This window comes from Canis aureus, chromosome 10, assembly GCF_053574225.1.
Source record: "Canis aureus isolate CA01 chromosome 10, VMU_Caureus_v.1.0, whole genome shotgun sequence".
NCBI lineage: Eukaryota > Metazoa > Chordata > Mammalia > Carnivora > Canidae > Canis > Canis aureus.
In genome coordinates this window covers 35,293,155-35,312,895 of record NC_135620.1, presented here as the reverse complement: position 1 = coordinate 35,312,895, position 19,741 = coordinate 35,293,155, and the positions used below count along the sequence as shown (strand labels likewise).

General features: G+C 38.4%; 1 protein-coding gene across 15 annotated transcripts in view; it reads left to right on the top strand.

The window, feature by feature from the left end:
• Positions 1 to 19,741, top strand: part of MPDZ (multiple PDZ domain crumbs cell polarity complex component) — a 165,842-nt gene that overhangs the window by 99,333 nt on the left and 46,768 nt on the right. For 14 of the 15 annotated variants that reach the window (XM_077911974.1, XM_077911972.1, XM_077911971.1 and 11 more), the window contains 3 exons: positions 5,836 to 6,034; positions 12,289 to 12,393; positions 16,100 to 16,192. In XM_077911974.1, the coding sequence (XP_077768100.1) occupies positions 5,836 to 6,034; positions 12,289 to 12,393; positions 16,100 to 16,192 (397 nt within the window). The remainder of the gene's footprint in view (positions 1 to 5,835; positions 6,035 to 12,288; positions 12,394 to 16,099; positions 16,193 to 19,741) is intronic. The other variant, XM_077911975.1, reaches the window with a different exon arrangement.

The window sequence follows — 19,741 nt, the reverse complement described above, 5'->3', positions numbered from 1 at the left end:
AAAAAACGAAAAGAAAAAAAAAGAGAGAAGAAAAAGAGAAAGAAAAAGAAAGGAGAAAAAAAAGGGGGTGGGGGAAGGAAACAAATCAAAAAGCAAAACAAAACAAAACCAAACAACAACAACAACAACAAAAAAAAAAAAAAAGAAGAAGAAGAACCACTGGGGAGTATCTTCTGATTCTGTGTACTTTAAGTCCCTTGGCTTCTCCTGGAAGTTGTCCGTCTAGCTGGTGTTCTGGGGGAGGGGCCTGCTGTGCTGATTTTCAGGTGTTAGCACTTGGGGGAGCTGCTCTGCCCCCCGCCTGGTGCAGGGCTCAGTGGGGGTTGTTTACCCCGTGAGGCCTCAGGAGGATCAGCCCCAGTGGCGGGGCAGCTCTGGAAACCTGGATTCAGCTCCGGCAGGAACTCCGTCTGCAGGGCCTGGAGGCTCCGGGGCGGGGCCGCTGATCTGCTCAGCTGGGGCAGGAGCTTCCTCGCTGTCCTGGGCCCTCCCGGCCTCTGCCTGTCCTGGGGGAGGCCGGATCCTGGGCTGTGTCCCGGCGCCCTGTGCTCTGAGGCCTGCGCTGTTGGATTCGCGCTCCCGCCCCGCAGCCCCCTCCGCGGAGCCGCCCCCGAGCCCCCAGAGCTGCTCCGGGTCCCGCCGTGCGCGCTGCAGCCCTTAGGGAGCTCGGCGCACTCTCCCGGGGCGCAGGTGTCTGTCAGTGTCCCCGGGAGCCCGAGGGCATCCCCGCCCTCCTGGGTCCTGCTCCAACTCCCCGCGAGCCCCTTTCCCCCGGGAAGGTCGGTGCAGCTCCTGCTCCTCCGGGACGGGGCTCTCCTGTCCTGGGGACACTCGCCCCGGCCTCAGCCCGGCTCCTCGCGGGCCCCTCCCCCTCGGAGGCCTTTTGTTCCTTTATTTCTTTTTCCCCATCTTCCTACCTTGATAGAAGCGCGAACTCTTCTCACTGTAGCCTTCCAGGTGTTCTCTCTTTAAATCTCAGGCCGAATTCATAGATTGTCAGGATGATTGGAAGGTTTTCTAGGTAATTTGGTGGGGACAGGTGACTTGGGGACCCTACTCTTCCGCCATCTTGCTCCTCCCCCCAACTTTTAAGTTTTGATATAAAAAATATACTAAGATAATTAAGCTCTTGGGAAAAAAAAGTCAGTGAAAGGTGAAGTGTCTTTACTTTCTTGATTTCAGGAAATTCATTTAAACCTCAATGTTATTTTATTTTATTTTAAAAATTTATTTATTTAGAGAGAACATGAGCGGGGGGAGGGGCAGAGGAAGAGGGGAAGAGAATCTTAAGCAGGTTCCACAGGCAGCATGGAGCCCAGCACGGGGCTTGGTCTCACGTCCCTGAGATCACAGACTGAACTGAAATCAAGAGTCGGACACTTAAACAACGAAGCCATCCAGACACCCCTGATTTTAAAGTTAAAGCATAAGAGCTCCTTGCCACATCTATTGTGAGGATGAAGACCATTTTCAGGACTTGGACTGTCTACATTTCAGAAAATGTCACTTCTCAGTAGGGAAGGGACACACTGTTATTGTGAAGGACCCCTGAGGAGCCCTGCGAAGGACATAAGTCCATCAATATAGAGCTCTCTTTGCTTGGAAAGCAAAAGAAGAGGCTCTGAGTTGGCAAATGGTGGGGAGCTAACAAAGAAGTGGCTACTGTCCGTACTGTCTGTTGTCCTGTACAGAACATGACCAAGGGTGTTATATTGGGCTTCTATTGCAAGATGAGGTCTGTGTATGCTTATTTCCCCATCAGCGTTAGTATCCAGGAGAATGGTTTTCTTGTCGAAATCCAAAGTGTCTTGGTTGAAAAATACATCTGCAGGGTTCCAATGAGGCCATTTATTGCTCGTTCAGTATCTCAAGCCCAGAAACATGAGTTAATTCTTGAAGGAAAGGATAGTGAACTTGAATCAATCTCAGCTACTATGATTCAGCAAGGTACAACAGTTAAAGGCAAGGATATCAGAAAATTTGGGGTGGTATCTATGTTTCTGAAAAAGGAACAGTTCAGCAGGCTGATGAATGAGATCTCAGTCATCCAGCTATAGAAACAAGATGCCAGATGATTTTTCAGACTTCTTTATCAATATTAAAGATATAATAAAGCCATACTGATTTGGAGCTTTTACTTAAAATTCAAGTAAAGTAAAGCATGAGGAAGCCCTTTCATTTGCTTTGGGAGACTAAACCACTTACTTGAACGTGTGAAATTACCTCATCATTGGTTTACCAAATAAGTTGTAGTATAAAAAGTGTAAGTGACTTTTAGTGTTATCTCTCTGATTCATTGACATTATTTGAAATAATTTGTATGCAAAATGTTTACATGACTTTGTCCCTGAACGTTAGACTTCCTGGAAGCCAGTGAGAATCCTCTTGTGTTATGGGATTCACGTACAGTGTGGCAAAGAGAGAATGTATCTCTGTGACCTCAAATGACAGATGTTCAGTGTTCAGATTTTATAGTACTTAGAGTAACTAAATGTAAAAGGGGTCACAAAATATGACTTTAAAAAATCTGTAAAACATTAAAGGATTCATTTCAGCTTTTAGTGTAAGAAGGTGTTGTCTTTAAAACTTAAAGTAATAAAAAGCGTGTTTATATTTTAGAAAACCTAACTAAAGGCTGGCTTTGTGCTGGTAGGAGAGGATGTTATGAAAGGGTCTATCACTGAACACCTTTTTCTTAAACTCATAGTCTCCCTTTAATCAATTGAGTAAGGTTGTTTTCAGTTTTAGCCTTCTGGGTTATTTATTCCTTTCTCAAGCAGTAACCAGAGAAATTACTAATAAATGACCAGTTTCCATAAAAGCTGCCACATTCTGTTTGCTTTGATCCTAAGTCACTTTTTTTTTTTTTTTTTACTTTGTTACTTAAGGGAGGAATGTTATACACAGATATACACACAGGCATATAGTGATTTTTTAAAAAATTAATCTTTATTTTTGATAGGTTTGTGGTCTGTTGCTAATTATATTAGGACTTTGAAGGCAAAAAGAAAAGGTAAGAAGGGAAGAAAGGTATTATCCTCTTTTCACTGATTAGGAACAGAAACATAGACTCAAGAATTTTTCTGTCAGTACTCAGCCATTAGAGAGTGGAACCGGTACTCAAATTGTGGCCTCTCTCTGATTTTCATATATCATGCAATACATTTCAGTGCTTGAGTTACCCAAGGCTACATCAAGATTGCTGAAGGAATGGGTGCCTGCGTGGCTCAGTCCATTAGGCAGCTATCTTCTGCTCAGATCATGATCCCAGGTCCTGGGATCGAGTCCTACATTGGGCTCCCTGCTCAGCCAGGAGTCTGGTTCTCCCTCTCCCCCCTACTCATGTTTTATCTCTCAAAAAAAAATATAAATAAATAAAATCTCTAAAAAAAAAGTGCTGAAAGAAGCTTCATTTGGAAGCCGAATTAAAATTTATGTCTAGCCTTTAGAGAGCAATGGATTAGGATAGAGATGCCTTTAAAATACATTTTGTGAGTTTTCTTTTATTTTTCTTTTGTATTTTATTGAACACTTTGTGCCAGGCACTTTGAAAGTTGTTCCATATGTTTTTCTCACAGTAAAATGAGGCCACGGGTGCCATTCAGTCAACTGAAGACCATACTGATTAGAAGTGGTGGAACTCAGATTTGGAACCAGTTTTCTAGTTCTACAGTGCATGCTTTGGGCTATTCTACTTCTTCTGGGGAAAAAATTGAGGAATCTTAGAAGTTACAACCAAAATATAACTAGTGGCTATTACATTGAATTTGTTGAACCCACAAAATTATCGTTTGGTGATACGGAAGTATAAGCTGAGCAAATTGGTACCAACGTCTTGGTTTATGTAGTTGATGTGACCTGGTGGCCTTAATGTCTGATAGTTGATAGAATCATGAGTTAAATATACCATACCATGTTTACTATAGCTCATGATGACTTGTGTTTCTGTGCTGTGACTTGCTTTATTATAGAGCACATGGTGCTAGTGAGAACAAGATGATGGGTTAGAGTCCAGGTATGGGCCACCAAGTTAAATTTTGTTTTATAAGCATGCTTGTTAATTTTACCATAGTACATTTACTTGGTGGGTCTTGATGGGAAGGGTGGCACCATCAGGGCAAATTAGAGTAGGAAAAAGATATTTGAAATATCATTTCTAATTTGGTATTATTAAAATTAGTATTTAGAAGAATTTATTTTTATATAAAAATACAAACCTAAAAAGGAATTTATGATGTCTCTCAAAGCAAGTTTTTATAAACTACCTCATAGCTTTATAGTTTTCCTTACATGATGTAATTACATTATCCTGTTGGGAAGAAACTTTTAGCACTTGGTTTTAAGCAAATTTACTTATATTAATTTTATATAATGTTTTATATAATGTTTTAAACATAATTTCTAAAGGTTTTATATTTTTGAAGAAGTAGAGTGAGAGTAGGGTGATAAAGGAACGTAAATTCAGATGGTGTTTGTTGAGAAACCCTTTTTGGGGAAGTGGTATTGAAGAGTGAGAAGGAATTAGCTGTGTGAGAGCTTTGAGAGGAAGGTGTCAGGCAAAGACTGAAGTGGGGAGAGACTGGGTGTATTTCTGAAAGCAGTCCACCTGGGTGAAGACAGGGAGCCAAGGGCATAGTACTCAAGAGGTCTGCATGTCGGGAGGGCTAGGCCATCAGTGCCTTATAGACTATGCCAGTTAGATGTGCCGTATATTAGCACAACAGGACACTGATAAAGGATTGTTAACCAGAGAGTGATCTGTCTTTTGTGAATGGTCACTGTGTCTACTGTGAGAAGAATGCTATGGTGGTTGTCAGGAGACCAATTAGGAAGACCAATTAGGAAGCCGTTTCAAAAAGTGAGGCAAGAAGTGCTGGCTTGGTGTATGTAGGGTTAGTGGGAAACAGAGAAAGTGAGTGCATTTGAGCTAAATTTTGGAGCTAGAAATGACAGGATGTGATGATGGATTTAGATACAAAAGGTGAGCGAGAGAAGTAGGAATCAAGAACAACTCCAGCATTTCTGCTTTGAGAAGTGGAGAGTAGTATAATGATGCTATTTCCAAAGAGGAGAAGCAACCTGGTGAAATAAGGGGAGTAGAAGCTTGGAAATTCAATTTTATATATACTAAGGTTGCATTTACTATTAGCCATCTAGGGAACATGTCAGGAGGGCAAATAAGTATCCAGATCCAGAGCTCCTAGAACTTCAGATTTAGAGATAAAATGAGAAGAGATTAGAATCAAGCCTACGTTACTTCAGTTAAACAGACCGCTATACATCAGGCAATGAGGATAAAACATGAAAACAAGCTTTCTGGTGGTAGGTGTTCTTTTCTCAAGATATCAGCATAGTACTTGGTGCAGACTAAGCATGTAGTGAATATATACTGAATGAATAAATGATCTAGAAATAAGGTAATAGTACAGAGTTTCTTCATTTATACAACTCCTTTTCCATTTGTAATCTTGCTCTTTATTCTCTTATATGTATAAGAGATGAACTGGTATAAAATGGATTTGTTATTGTCGACATTTTCCTTGGGAGAGTTTTATATTTAAGGCACAATACATCACATAGCTTGAGTTATATCCACTCCACAGTGTAGACCTATTTTATCTCCAGTGAATTCAACATAAAGTATCTTTTTCTGGATACAATGTACTTAGAATTAATTTTATGTTTGAAACTTTTTTCTTTCCTTTTGATTGTTTTTCATTGGATAAAAAAGTTAACTCCTTTTTTCTGTGAATCCATAGCGATTATTAAATTCAAGTTAAAATGAATTTGAGAGTTATATATTTGATACATATCTGTCCTCTCCCTTTACCATAGGGATGACAGTAAGTGCTAATAAAGATGGCTTGGGGATGATTGTTCGAAGCATTATTCATGGAGGTTCCATCAGTCGAGATGGCCGGATTGCCGTTGGGGACTGCATCTTATCTATTAATGAAGAATCTACTATCAGTTTAACCAATGCCCAGGCACGAGCGATGTTGAGAAGACACTCTCTCATTGGGCCTGACATAAAGTAAGTAGCATTTGGACTCCAGTTTGGCTTGGGAAATTCACGAATTTCAACACATGAATCAGAATTTTTTTTCAACATCTACTTCTATTTAGTATGCAAAAATTATCACATGTCTATTAAAAATAAATCACTCAGGAATTTACTATTCCCCAATAGTTCTTAATTGTAGATACAGTTTCTTAAAGACTATATGGGCAGCTCTGGTGGCCCGGCAGTTAACACCGCCTTCAGTCCAGGGCCTGATCCTGGAGACTCAGGATCGAGTTCCACGTCGGGCTCCCTGCATGGAGCCTGCTTCTCCCTCTGCCTGTGTCTCTGCCTCTCTCTCTCTCTCTCTCTCTGTGCGTCTCATGAATAAATTTAAAAAATAAATAAGATATGTTTTAATGTTGAAATATTTGAAAACAATTTGCCTCCTGTGTTTAATTTTACTCCAGCGCTTCTACAAAACCTGAGGCATCTCTCACAAAGCAGGAGGGTCCACTCTGGATCTGACAGTGAAGCTTGGATTGGCCTCACTATAAGGAACTGTATACTACCTGATTGACTTATATGAATCCTAGGACTAAGCTAGTTCTTCAATGGCCAGTTATGGAAAAGATCATTTAGAATAGCCTTGGTATGACCCATAATTTACCCTTTGGTCAACTACCTCATGATCCAAGAGAATTCACCGGTATATTGGTAAAGTCTGACTGTAGATCATGTAAGATATTTTGTCAGGAAGTGCTTAAACTATCCCATAATCCCATAATGTGCTAAAAAAGCATGTTATATATGTGGCTTGGTTTTTTAAGTCACTCACTGAACATTTCTTGAGTCAACATAAAAATCAGTTCATGACTCTGTCACACCTCATCAATGTTATAGCTCGGCTTTTTTCTCTAGCATTATGCATTAAATACAAAGATTCAATGGTTAAGGGATAAAATAGTAAAATGAGAGCTCAGGAAAAAACTATTTACCTTAAATTGATGTAATGATTACTGTTAAGGGAAGCTTTGCTGTATTCATGTCATTTTACTGACTGCATTCTGTTTTATTCTTTTGCAAAGTATGTATTTCTAGGGCTTAGGTAAGAAAAAATATATTTACAATCCGTTTTTCGTTCTGCCATCAATAAAAAGCAGAAAAATGTATGGATGGATTTTGCCATCTTAGACAAAAGTAGCATTATTTAGGGGCAGAATTTCTTTAATGGGATTCCATAATTTTGCATGGCCTTGTGACTTATATAATGGAATAGATCATTCCACCCTGTGACAGTTCCTTAATCAACTTAATAATGGGAGTCCAGATACATTGAAAATTTCAGTGCCTCGAAGAAAAAAGAGAAACTTTAAGAGCTTTCTTCACCACTTGCAGGCCAGTGCCCATTCCTCTAGCTTCAAAGGTGAATGATACAGACCCACATGGGGACCCTTTATTGCAAGGCTTTAAGCTTACATAGTTTAGATGTAGTATAAAACGCACATGGCCTGGTAACTGATCAATTTGATTTATTGCGTGATAATGCATGTCTTATGCTATGAGCACTGATGCAGGTTCCCTGCCCACTTTTTGGCACTGAGCACCAGAAACGGTGCTTGGTTATCTAGCCGTCCCCCTCAGTTCTAATGTACTGCAGCACTTAGAACTTGGTCACGAACTAAAACATTGTGACATTGATTTGGCATAATTTAGGCATCTTGTCAAGTCTAGGAAAGTTGTCAGGTACTTTTTCAAGCTCCCAAAGCCCTTTATCTCCTTTTATTCTTTCTATTGCTATTGTCATTTGCTTTGTTTGTTTTCCCACCTTCTGAGTCAGCATGAGGATGGACCCATTTGTGCTTACAGTAGCTTTATTTAGACTGTTAAGGATATCAGAGTGGTAACTTCATAAATTATTGCTTTAGGATCCCAGGAGTCAAAGGTAATATCTTAAATTTAAAAAAAGAAGGAAAATCCTGCACTCTCCCTCCTCTGGAAATCAGTTAGCCAATCAGCCACATTCTCACCTGTGTGTGGGCACACATACACAAACACACATATTCATAAACATACAAAACACATTGATTTCTTCTCGAGTGTCCTACTAAGACTGATCCAGATGGTTATAGTTTGACTTACAGGGTAAATGGTAGAAAGAAATTCAAATCATATAATACTTTATCAGAAAAAGTGTGTTAAGTGTTAAATAGCCATTAAGATTGACCGGGGCTGTGTAGTATGTTCATGCATTTTGCATGAAGTGTTTTGACCCTGTCCTTTTCTTATCACTAGCTTTTATGAAGCAGAAGGTTTAGAATTACCTTAAAAGCTCTGTGAATAATTCTCCCCAAAGTCCTTCCATTACTCTGAATGGTACCATAACATTGCCTCTGGCCAATTAAGCTTTGTAGTCCTTACCTGGATCTAGGCTCCCTCCACAACTCTTCTTTGTCTCTTGTTATGAACCTAGCATACTGTGGTATGGTAGTGGAGGAGTGTATGGGGTGGGGGGAAGGGGGCTTAAAAAAAAGACTAAATGGTTCAGTTACATAACTGATTGGTTTTAGAAAAGCATGCTTATTGAAGACAAAGCACTGAATTTCTTTTTTGCTGTTTGCAACAGATAGCAAGGAACTTTGTGTGTGAATTCATGCGTGCCTGGGTAGATAATTTGAGTTTCAGGAGTTCAAGAACAGCCAGTTTAAGTTCCAGGTTTCATTATTTTGTATGGAAAACCAGATGTGAAGCCTCACCAGAATGCATTCTGTTTCACTTCTCACTCCACCTTGCCAGGAGCTCTTATATTTCTGTAATAATAGCCAGGGTTTTGTGCTTAGCAGCAGCTGCTTCTAACATCTGCCAGATAATTACTGAGCTGAATCAGAATTCACCTGCCTTAACCTAAAGTGTGGGATGAATTCCTGATCAAGGAATAAAAGATTGATTGCAGTTACATTTTTCCATGCTTGTTAATAATCACTGCTATAGACACTAGTGAAGAGCAGATGCTTTTCTGGGGGAGGTGTAGATGGGGAGGGAGGTGGAAAGGGGAAAAAAAACAACCAGGAGCACCCACTTTTAACTACATATGTATGCATCTCACATTCCGCACAAGACATTGACATTTGTTAACACCATTGTAAAAAGATGCCGTGGCGTATGCTTCACATTCTAGATTTTCTACAGCACCTGCTGATGATCGAGCCCCCTTTTATGTGTGAGTATTGGTGATTCAAAAGCTCATTATGGCTGTGTGTTACAACTTGTCTGTGAAAACCATTTCATGCTTTTGTAACTTCCCATTGCAGGGAAAGATCCAGATATAGACTCAGTGTATACGTTTTGGCTTTCTTTTCTTCATTTATATGAGAATGTAAATCCCAACAGAACTATGAGATTGTTACATTTTCACATTGCGCTGATGATTGTGAACTCATTTGAAAATCATGTTTTCCAACTACTAAGCTTTCAGGCTTCTTTGTGGGGAATGATCCTGCCTGCACATGCAGGCGCGGTCTCTGGATTAACAGCCGGATCACATTTCAACATCACTAATGCAATTCTTTCTTCCTTCCACTCCATTTGTAACCAAAGGTTAGTTTACGTTTTAGAATATTTAATACAGTTCTCAAATAAGCTGTTTGGGTGTGTTTATTCAGTTCATAACTCATTTTTGGTGTCCTTTCTGTGATGCGGAGGTTTTGTGTGCCTTATGACCAGGTGGGTATTTGACTCGCTTTGCACATGCTGTTGCATTGTGGGAATCTTGTTCTGGTGTCCTCACTGTCTATATTGGGGTTATATTTGTGAAAACTTCTTTCTTTCCTCTTTCTTACTGTTATGTAAACTATCAGAAATATATTTGTAAAACTCCCTGTCTCCTACCCTTGATAAAAGGAAAAATTGGGGGCAAATATGGAGGAAAAATTTGGGGCAATATATATGGAGGAAAATTTCATTTTCGCTATTGTTTGGGATAGAAACATTTTCTCCTTCTAAAAACATTTTTAAAATATAATACTTTGGGCTGATTATTATTCTCTTTGCTTGTGTACTCTAGCTTCCCCCTCACCTCTTCCTGGCTTTAATTTATATGATTTTACCTTTATTGAATCTTCAGAAATAAAACCAGTTTTCTATCTTTTTAAAGATTTTATTTTTTCATTTATTTTAGAGAGCAAGAGAGACAGCACAAGCAGGGGGAGAGGCAGAGGGAGAGGGAAAAGCAGACTCCCTACTGAACAGGCTTGGGCACCTTCTCAGGACCCCTGGGATCATGACCTAAGCCAAAGGCAGATCTTTAACTCACTGAGCCCCCCAGGCACCCCAATACCAGTTTTCTTGAGTGGGCTTCTTACTTTTAGGTTTATCTTTCTTTATCTTTGTATAAAATGGAATCAATCTTCCTGACATAATGTATTGTACATTTTTTACTCCTTATTTTGGGAAGAGGGAAAGGGGTAAATTCAAATTTACTATTCAATGTATTTTAACACGATAGAGAAGGTGTTTTTTTTGGGGGGGTGGGGGCCGGGGGTGAGGGGAGAGAAGGTGTTTTTATAGATGAATAAATTAAGTAGGGCCAGAATTAGAATGCGACTCTGTCTCCCATTTTACTCCTGAACCCTCTGAACTGTGCTTTCTGCTTTATTTTTTGGTCGTTGAGGTAAAAGTGTCATGAAGAGACTCCCCGGGGTCCACAGAGTCTGCCAGAGGGATCAGGTGTAACCAGGCTAGCTGATGCCCTCGTAAGGCACTGCTTTCTGTGTGTTTTATGCTACTCTGCTTACTATTAATAGCCTCATGAAGAGTGACATCCTTCTTGTGACTAAGGATATGGAGATTCGGTGGTGGTGATTTACCTTCCCATTATACTCTTGATGAGCAAATAGAGTTGTGTCTTCTGACTCCAAATGTAAGGGACCTCATAGAGTGAATGTTTTTTATGGAATAACCAATATATCTGAAATTGTTTATTTTCCTCACTCCGTAAATTATGCCACTGGTATAATTCTGATCTTATTATGACGTAAAAGGCAGTCCTTTTATCGGTGCCCTCCACTGCTAAGGTTTTATGTAGTCACTGTCTCTGTGGGTAAGTTTTGGATAACTGGTTTAACAGTCTTTATGATTTTTATATTGTGTAATTTTGATACATACTTTTTTTTTGGTTGCACAGTGTGCTGAACCAACTTGTAAGTCAGTGTTTCTCTTACCTAACTCTTCCTTAAATTGAAGATCTTGGGAGAGCCTACTTAACAAGTATATCAAGTTATGCAGCCTTTTATAGGACAACAGTAAACTTGAACTTTCAAATATCAGTTTCTAAACATTATAGCTGTAGTCACCACCTTGCTTAGTGCCTTCCACATTACAGGCATTCAGCCAGTACTCGTTGAATTACTAAGTGACCACTCAAGTGTAAACATCAGGCTTTTCTCTAAAACCAAAATAACTTATTATAGAGCTGCTACAAATTTGTAAGAGAGTCTTCCCATAAACTTATGATGGTTTAACTTCAGACTTTTGGGTTCATAGCCTGATAGAGCTGACATATAGTTGTTATATACTTGCTAGTACCCATAATTTATTATGTATTATGGAAGAATGTAAGGTAATGTGGGAGTGTTTTGGTATTGTATGTCTAATTTGTTCCTGCTAAGGAACCCAAAAGTCTTTGGATGAAATTAATGTTATTACCGATGGTTATTTTTCTAAGGATTAATATTTTTTTCTTAAGATTTCATTTATTTATTTATTTGAGAAAGGGAGAAGAGAGCATGAGCAGGGTTTGGGGCAGAGGGAGAGAGAGAAGGAGAAGCAGGTCCCCTGCTGAGCAGGGAGCCCTCACGAGGGGGTCTCCATCCCAGGACCCTGAGACCATGACCGGAGCCCAGGTAGATGCTTTACTGCCTGAGCCACTCAAGTGCCCCAGGATTAATAGATCTTTCTAAAAATTGCTATTAGTCTTCTCATTTGGAAATTGAAATAAGGCTGCTTTTTTCCTCCATGTGATTATTGATAAACACATAATTTATCAGCATTTTAAAGTTTAATTGTTTAAAATTTAAAGTAAGAAATTTAAACTTCAGTCTGTTATTTTTGCCTGTGGGATGCTTTAACCTTTCCAACCTTTCTCTGCTGAATAAGCTGGTTAAATGAGCTTTGTAAAAAGCAGGGATGAAGAGACAAGATAGTTTTATTTGTGAGCTATGGAATCTTTTCCTGTGAGGCAAGACTTTGCTTTCCTTTTTTTTTCCCTCACGGATTGTATTCTGTTCCAGAATTACTTATGTGCCTGCAGAACATTTGGAAGAGTTCAAAATCAGTTTGGGGCAACAGCCGGGAGGAGTAATGGCATTGGATGTTTTGTCTTCATATACTGGCAGGTAAGTGAAGCAGTAAACCTGCTGCAGTGAGCAAATGATGCAGCAAGCTGTAAAGAAGAGTTTTGATTCAAAGTCAAGGAGGACTAGAAATGAAAAAGAATGATTTCCTTTTCTCTCTTTCAAGATTAAAAAAGAAAATATTTACTGCAACCTCTCCACTACTTAAGAAATTATCATATAGGGGTGTCTTGTTGGCTCGGTGGTTGAGCATCTGCCTTTGGCTCAGGTCATGACCCTGGAGTTCTGGGATTGAGTCCTGCAGCAGGCTCCCCACAGAGAGTCTGCTTCTTCCTCTGCCTAAGTCTCTGCCTCTCTCTCTGTGTCTCTCATGAATAAATTTTAAAAAACCTTAAAGAAATGATCATATAGTGTGGAAGATACATGAAAATTCAAGTCAAGAAATTAAATTCATTTTAAGTTGTAACACTCTGTTTAGTATTTTGAACATACTGAGTTTTGAAAATTCACCTCAGATTTCAATATTATTTCATTAATTTACTGAGGCCTACAGTTTGTATGATACTGTATCATGTTTTTCCTCTCATAAATGTTTTCAAACATTCAGAAATTTTATTTTTTTATTAACATAAATGTAGTTTCAGATACATTTTTAATGGTTATTTCTTTTTTGGAGAGCTGAGCATCTGTGTATACATGCATGGTAGGAAACAGTGCATGGCTTTTTAAAGGCTTTTGACGCAGAATTTATTAAGAATAGTTAATGCAGATAAAGGTTTTTTTTACCCCCTTAAGAAAGGCAGGAACTAAATTTTGATGCTACTGCTAACAGAGTTCAGCACAAGGAGAGAAATACTGTCAAATTGCTTTTCCATGAAGAATGAAGCATTTTATGCTCTCAGCCCTGGGCCTGTTTTTTTCAGTTCCATTAGCAACTGAGTACCAGATTTCTCCTTAAGCATGCTAGAGAAAAGATGGCTCTGCAAACATCCTGGGGTGTTCTCAGAAGAATTCCACCATTCCATAGGGGGTGTCAGAACATCCCAGAACACCCTGATGTCCATGACTCCACAGGTATCTTGATATGGCATCACTGTTTCCTCTGTAAAGTGCTGATGACTACAGTAATATGGAAAGTGCTAGGGGAAGGGAAAGATATGTTATGTATTTAAGGGAAAGGATGTTACAGGCCTTGGGTCCTCATGAATTATACAGGAGAAGGAGTATTCACTTCACCAAGTACAGAGTTTAGCCATGCTCCTCTCTGAGCATGGAATTTCTGTCTCAGGCTTAATGGTATGAAATGATTTGTAGCTTCCTGTCAAATTGATAAAAGCAGTAATTTCAGTATCCCCCTAAAATATTTCAAATAGCATAGACTATGCCAAGGTAACATTGTATTCCTATTAAGTTCTAAAGCTCTCAAAAGTAATTAGAGAAACAGCTACTTCAGCACTGCCTCCCTCCTAGCATAGAAAGGAGAATGGCCTGGACTGGACAGTGCAGTGATCACCTGCTTCACTGCAGAGAAAGTATATTTGCTTTTAGTATAACGGTCCTCAAAACAAAGCAATCTGCATTTTATAGAAGAGGAATCTATACCAGAGAGGTTAAGTAAATTGTCCAGGTTCCATGGCTAATAATTGGCAGAGCTAATATGAGAATATAAGCAGTCAGGTTCCATGTTCTTACCCTTTGGACTCAAAGAAAGAAATGCACAAGCCCAGTATAGAAATATGGGGCAGCATAGTATGGAAGCTGAGGCCTCCATTCATATTTTACCTCTGTCACTTCGCTGTGTTACTTTGTGCCAATGTCTGGTATATTAATGCAGATGTGTAGAGTGAGTTATTAGAGTTGATAGAAATGTCATTGGTAGTCAACAGTCAAATGGGTGCAAAGAAGTCTCACTCGTTCTTAGGCAGTTAGAGTTCAGGAGAAGAGAACTGATCCATTTTGCTCTTTGGAACACACAACACTTGAGTCCTGTAAACCACATTCTAAGTTGGATAAGGGATGATCAACACATTTACAGGAGCTTATCTGGGTTGATGAGAGGATTCATGGGTTCTAGAATCATTTGAAGAAAATGCGGTTTTTATATCAGAGGATTCAGGATATGAGTCTTCTCATAGTTACAAAGACAGAAACTTGTGATCCAGTGTATCTGAGAGTCTCTCTGAGTAGCTCCCTCAGCTTGGACTTGGTAGATGAGAATCGCCCTTTCTCTATGACTATCACTGCATATTCTAGGAACTCACTCTAAGTCCTCATTGCTGTCTGTATTCCAGACCTTCTTTTGTCCTGTTCCCTCCAGCTGTGTTTCCCGAAGGTTGTCCTAGTGTTCACCTCTCTGCCCTCCTCTTCTGGAGGACAGCTTCCCTCAATTTATCTCGTCCTCACTCTGCTTCTTAACATCCTTTTTAATCCCCCTTTTTTTGGAAAAAAATAAAATAAAACCCCTTTTTTGGATCTATTCCCAGAAGTCTTGTCCCACGGTCATGCTTCAACTCTTGGGTTCCAGCCTCATTCAGAACCTTGTTCCTCACTTTGTACTGGAGAGGAATTTAAACATACAATAGTGGGTGGTATAGCTCAGCAGATAGATTTCCTCTGAATGGTTGAAAAGCAAGAGTCTAATATTTAGGTCAAAGGAAGAAGGACACATTCAAAGAGAGCCTGGACAGTTTGTTGCTTTCCAAAGATGTTGTGAAACATATTCAAACACAGATGAATTGTTGGATTTTGTGACTTCTCATCCCATCTTCACTCTAAAGGTTGACAGAGTTCAGTATTCCTGTCACTGGAGAATGGACCTAACTTGAGCGTATACTTTCTTTAGATTATTCAATTCCTATAAAAATCAATTGCAAACATTTATTAAATCATAATTTTATAGCCTTCTTTACTTTCAAAAGACATCTTTAGAAAACCAAGTTTAACTAACAGCACAAGGACACACCAGGATTGACTTAAGCATCCTCTGTTGCCCTTACAGTGTCACTCATTGATGCAGAGTATACCTTCAGAAAAACAAGACATTTAGCAATATGGTTATTTATAGTTTATTTTACAATTAGTTAACAGACTGGACACATTTTGTTACATGCCTGGCATTTGGCAAAATCTGAATTCCTACAGAAATTGGAAAGTGACCTTGAATACAGGGACATTGTTAACTGCTTCCTGAAAGAAGTATTCTTTGTGTCCCCTCTGGATGGACTGAAGCTGGAATTTCAGCATTTTCTGTCTTTCCTGAAGGGAAGACGTTGGCCCATCCTTAGGAAGCAGAGATGCTAAATTTCTGCCTCACTTGATGATAAGTTCTTTCAAGGCAGGGATCAATCAGGGTTGTACAAAATTATAACCCACATGGTTCTTCTATCTTTTAATATATTGTGTTTAAGAAATACTTGTTGAAGATTTTTCCTTAAAATGCGGGCATTTTATCCCCTTCTTGTTCCTTTTCCTTATTCTTCCACGTTTCCTTGGGAAGGAAACAGACTACCGAACAACCTTACTATTCAGCTGTATCTCCAGACTAAATTATGTTAGACTGATTCTGATGTAAGGTTTTTATTTTCATTTGATCAGGTTTTCTTTCCCCCCTTAATGTGAAATTGGCCAAGTATGGTGAAAATATAAAGTAGTTCTGCATTTTTAGCAAATCGGTAATAAAATATATATATGAAAAACTTGCATGGTTTTACTAGGACTTTGGAGTATTCACTGTGTAAATTTTTGACAGAGACATTCCAGAACTACCAGAGCGAGAAGAAGGAGAGGGAGAAGAAAGTGAGCTTCAAAATGCAGCATACAGTAATTGGAACCAGCCCAGGCGGTAAGGACTATTTCTGTCTTCTGCCTAGTAAGTGTTTAAAGATAGGGAGGTGTGGTGTCATGTACTGGATTATGACTTGCTACTGTGACATAGGGCAAAGCTAAGTTTTAATATCCCTACCCTCCATTTCTTCAGGTGTGCGGTGGAGAAGACAATGTGTTATTATACAAGGTCTAAACTAACATGTATATATGAATTTGGCACAAAGGAGGGACTAAATAAAATTAACTAGAGAAAATTATGCATAAGTACTTGGAATGGATAATATTTTCTATAGAGTTCAATCTTAGGTATACCACCAAATGTTAATTTAAATTTTCTCTAGCATTTGTAGCATATATATTCAAAACGTGTGTGTGTATGTGTGTGTGTGTGTGTGTGTGTGTGTGTGTGTGTTTAAGCAGCTTGTTATCACAGCCCACAGTTATTTTAACCCATACTCTGTCTGGAACCAATTTCATTTATAGTATAAAAGATAGCTTTCCTAAATATGTTCAGATATATCACTATGCATCAACTAAGGCATATTTTTGTGTTCATGCTGAGTAAAATCAAATTCAGTTTAATAGGAATTTATTGAGTCCTGATTACGGATGCAGATGGTTTTGTGAATAACAGAGAAGTATAAGACCTAAATCCTGCCCTCAAGGAAGTATAATATACTTGTACAGGCAAGATATAGAGAGACACAAAATAATTAAAAAAAAATATAAGGTATTTTGCATTAAGTGTAGAATCTTAATCATCAATGGATATCCCCTCTAAACAGATCTACAGGTAACCATCATAATGGTTTCTTGCTCTTAGGAAACACTTAATATGTATTCTACAATGAATACATAAAATACTCAAGAGAGAAAAATTTCTACTCTGCAGAGATGTAATAGAGTTTGATGATTTTCCTTGCTTACATTTAAACATTTTTAGGGTGAGCCCTATTCAAAGTATAGAAAACATTTTATGTTGCTTTCACAAAAAACAGTAAGCATTTATAGCCATTTAAAATGACTTTTTGGGCATCCCTGGGTGGCTCAGTGCTATAGCGCCTACCTTCGACCCAGGGTGTGATCCTGGAGACGGGATTGAGTCCCACATCAGGCTCGCTGCATGGAGCCTGCTTTTCCCTCTGCCTGTCTCTGCCTCTCTCTCTCTCTCTTTCTCTCTCTCTCTCTGTCTGTCTCTCATGAATAAATAAATAAAATCTTTTAAAAAAATAAAATGACTTTTTGATTGGAATTCTTTAAAAAGCTATTTAGCCTTCTTAAATCAAGGTCTCTCTACATCATCACTTGTACTGAGAATGAATATAAATTCTGAACCTGTGGCAGAAAATAGATTATGTTGTTTCTTATTTATATGAAGATAAAGAAAAAAGTAAGTTAGATGAAATTATTTTGTAGATGATGATCATAGTGATAAACTTTAATTTAGTTTAATTTAGTTGGAGGACAGTAATCACAGGCAAAGAAAAAGGTTTGTCAGTTTTAATAATGCTGTTGGAGAAAAAGTAGATTTTAGAAGACAATGTGCAAAATGGTTGGAGTCCAGAAGAGCCATATTAGAATTCTAACTTTGACGCTTTTTAAAATAAATTTCTTCGTCTTTGCTAGGTCTGTTACTTCATCTGTAAAATGAGATTAATAATAGAATCTTAAATTTGGAAAACTCAATGTGATAATGCATGTAAAACTTTTAGCATGGTTCTTAATGCAGAGTGAGCTCTCAAGTCAGTGGTTGGCCTGGTCGATAATCACCACATCACTAATAACTAAGCAAATATTTTGAAAATGTTGGACACAGGAATCATTTTGAAATTTTATTGTTAGGAAAAAGCTAGGTGTAGCTTCTGAACTGGAAGATTTTTATACTTTTAGCCTCAATTTTAGTTTTTACATCAGCCTGAGATATCTCTAAAGGTGGTAACTACCTTATAGAGAGAATATGTCTGGAACTTCCAGAAATCTTAAAGAAGATACCCGGCACTCACTAACAAAGGTACTTCTTTGGGAAAAGTTCACAGAAATGTATGAAGAGCTCACCAAAATAAACAGACTGTTAGTAAATGAGCAAGTGTTATGAATGTGCTTGACAACATGGGAAACATGATGGGACACTCATTTATATTGTTAAAAGAAGTTTACTTTGTGTGGAAATAGAGAATATTTTTTAGCAAAGCATAGATTTTAAGATCATAAATAAGCTGTTATTCTTATTTTGCCTGTGATTTTCATTTACAGAATTGGTAGCAATACTGTATATATCATTTTCTAGCTTGTTACTTTTCTCTCTGTCAGGTGTTTTGAACATCTATCATGTTGATACTTCATTCAGTGTAATTGTTGCAGTGATTTTCAATATATGAATATACACCATTTATTCCCAGGCCAATATTTGAGTACTTAACATTTACTTACTGCTGTAATGATTTTATGCAGTAAATATATTTATTTTCTTATGTATGTGTATGAGAATTTATCTGGGCATGTACCCATAAGAAGAATTGTTGGCTCACAGATTTAAATGTATTATTTACTTTATCAGAAGTTGTCAACTTGCTTTTAAAGGTGGCTGTTCCAATTTCTACTTCAATTCTCAAAATATGGAAGTTCCCTTTTTCCCCACATCCTTGTTACCATGTCATATGATCATTGAAACAAGTTTTTGTCAATCTCATAGTTAGAAAATGGTATCTGGTCTTAATAAACAATGTATACGCAAAGCAGGATTAAGGTGGTGGGGTGCACAGTTTCTCACATCTCATGTGGATTGAATTTTATATCTTGCTTACATTGCTTCAGTAATAATAATCCCAGTCATCATAATAAGAGTAATAAGAGATTGTTTGCTCACTATATGCCAAAGCTTCATTTTGCACTTTGCATACATTCATTAATTTAATCCTCACAGTGAACTCCAATAGAGAGAGACTTACCAGCTCCATTTCATAGCTGAGGAACGGAAGAGAGAGACTAAATTAAGTTGTAGAGGGTCACACAATTATTAAGTAGCAAAAATCAGGACATGAACCCAAGGACTCCGTTCAGAGCTCAAGCAGCCTGGCCTCGGAGCTCTTTTACTTTGCTTTTATGAATTTCATTCCTTATAAGCCTGTGTATAGGGTTCAAGAAAGGCTGCCGTTTTGCCATACAACTAGCTTTGGACATGTTCTATAGAATTTTTCTTTTATAGGTCTCCTTTTTCTGCCCATGGAATGTTTACCATGTTTTGTTCAGTGAGTGAGTCTGGTTCCTCAGCACTGTGGTCACTTTAGCAGCTCTGTTTTTGTGTTTAAGGAGTCACAGCCTTTCTTCTAGAGAGTACACTGTATTTGAAAGCACTTTGCTCTCGGCCAGACCCTATGTAGGTGTACAGAGCTATTATCCAAAGGTGGTTTAAACTCTGTGCCTCTTCCCTTTGTAAAATGGGGCTAATAAGAGTATCCATCTCCTAGGAATGGTGTGAGAATTAAATGAAAGATTGTGGAACTCACCTAGAGAATAATGCTGAGCACATGATAAGCTCTTAAGGAGTATTTGCTGCTATTATTTA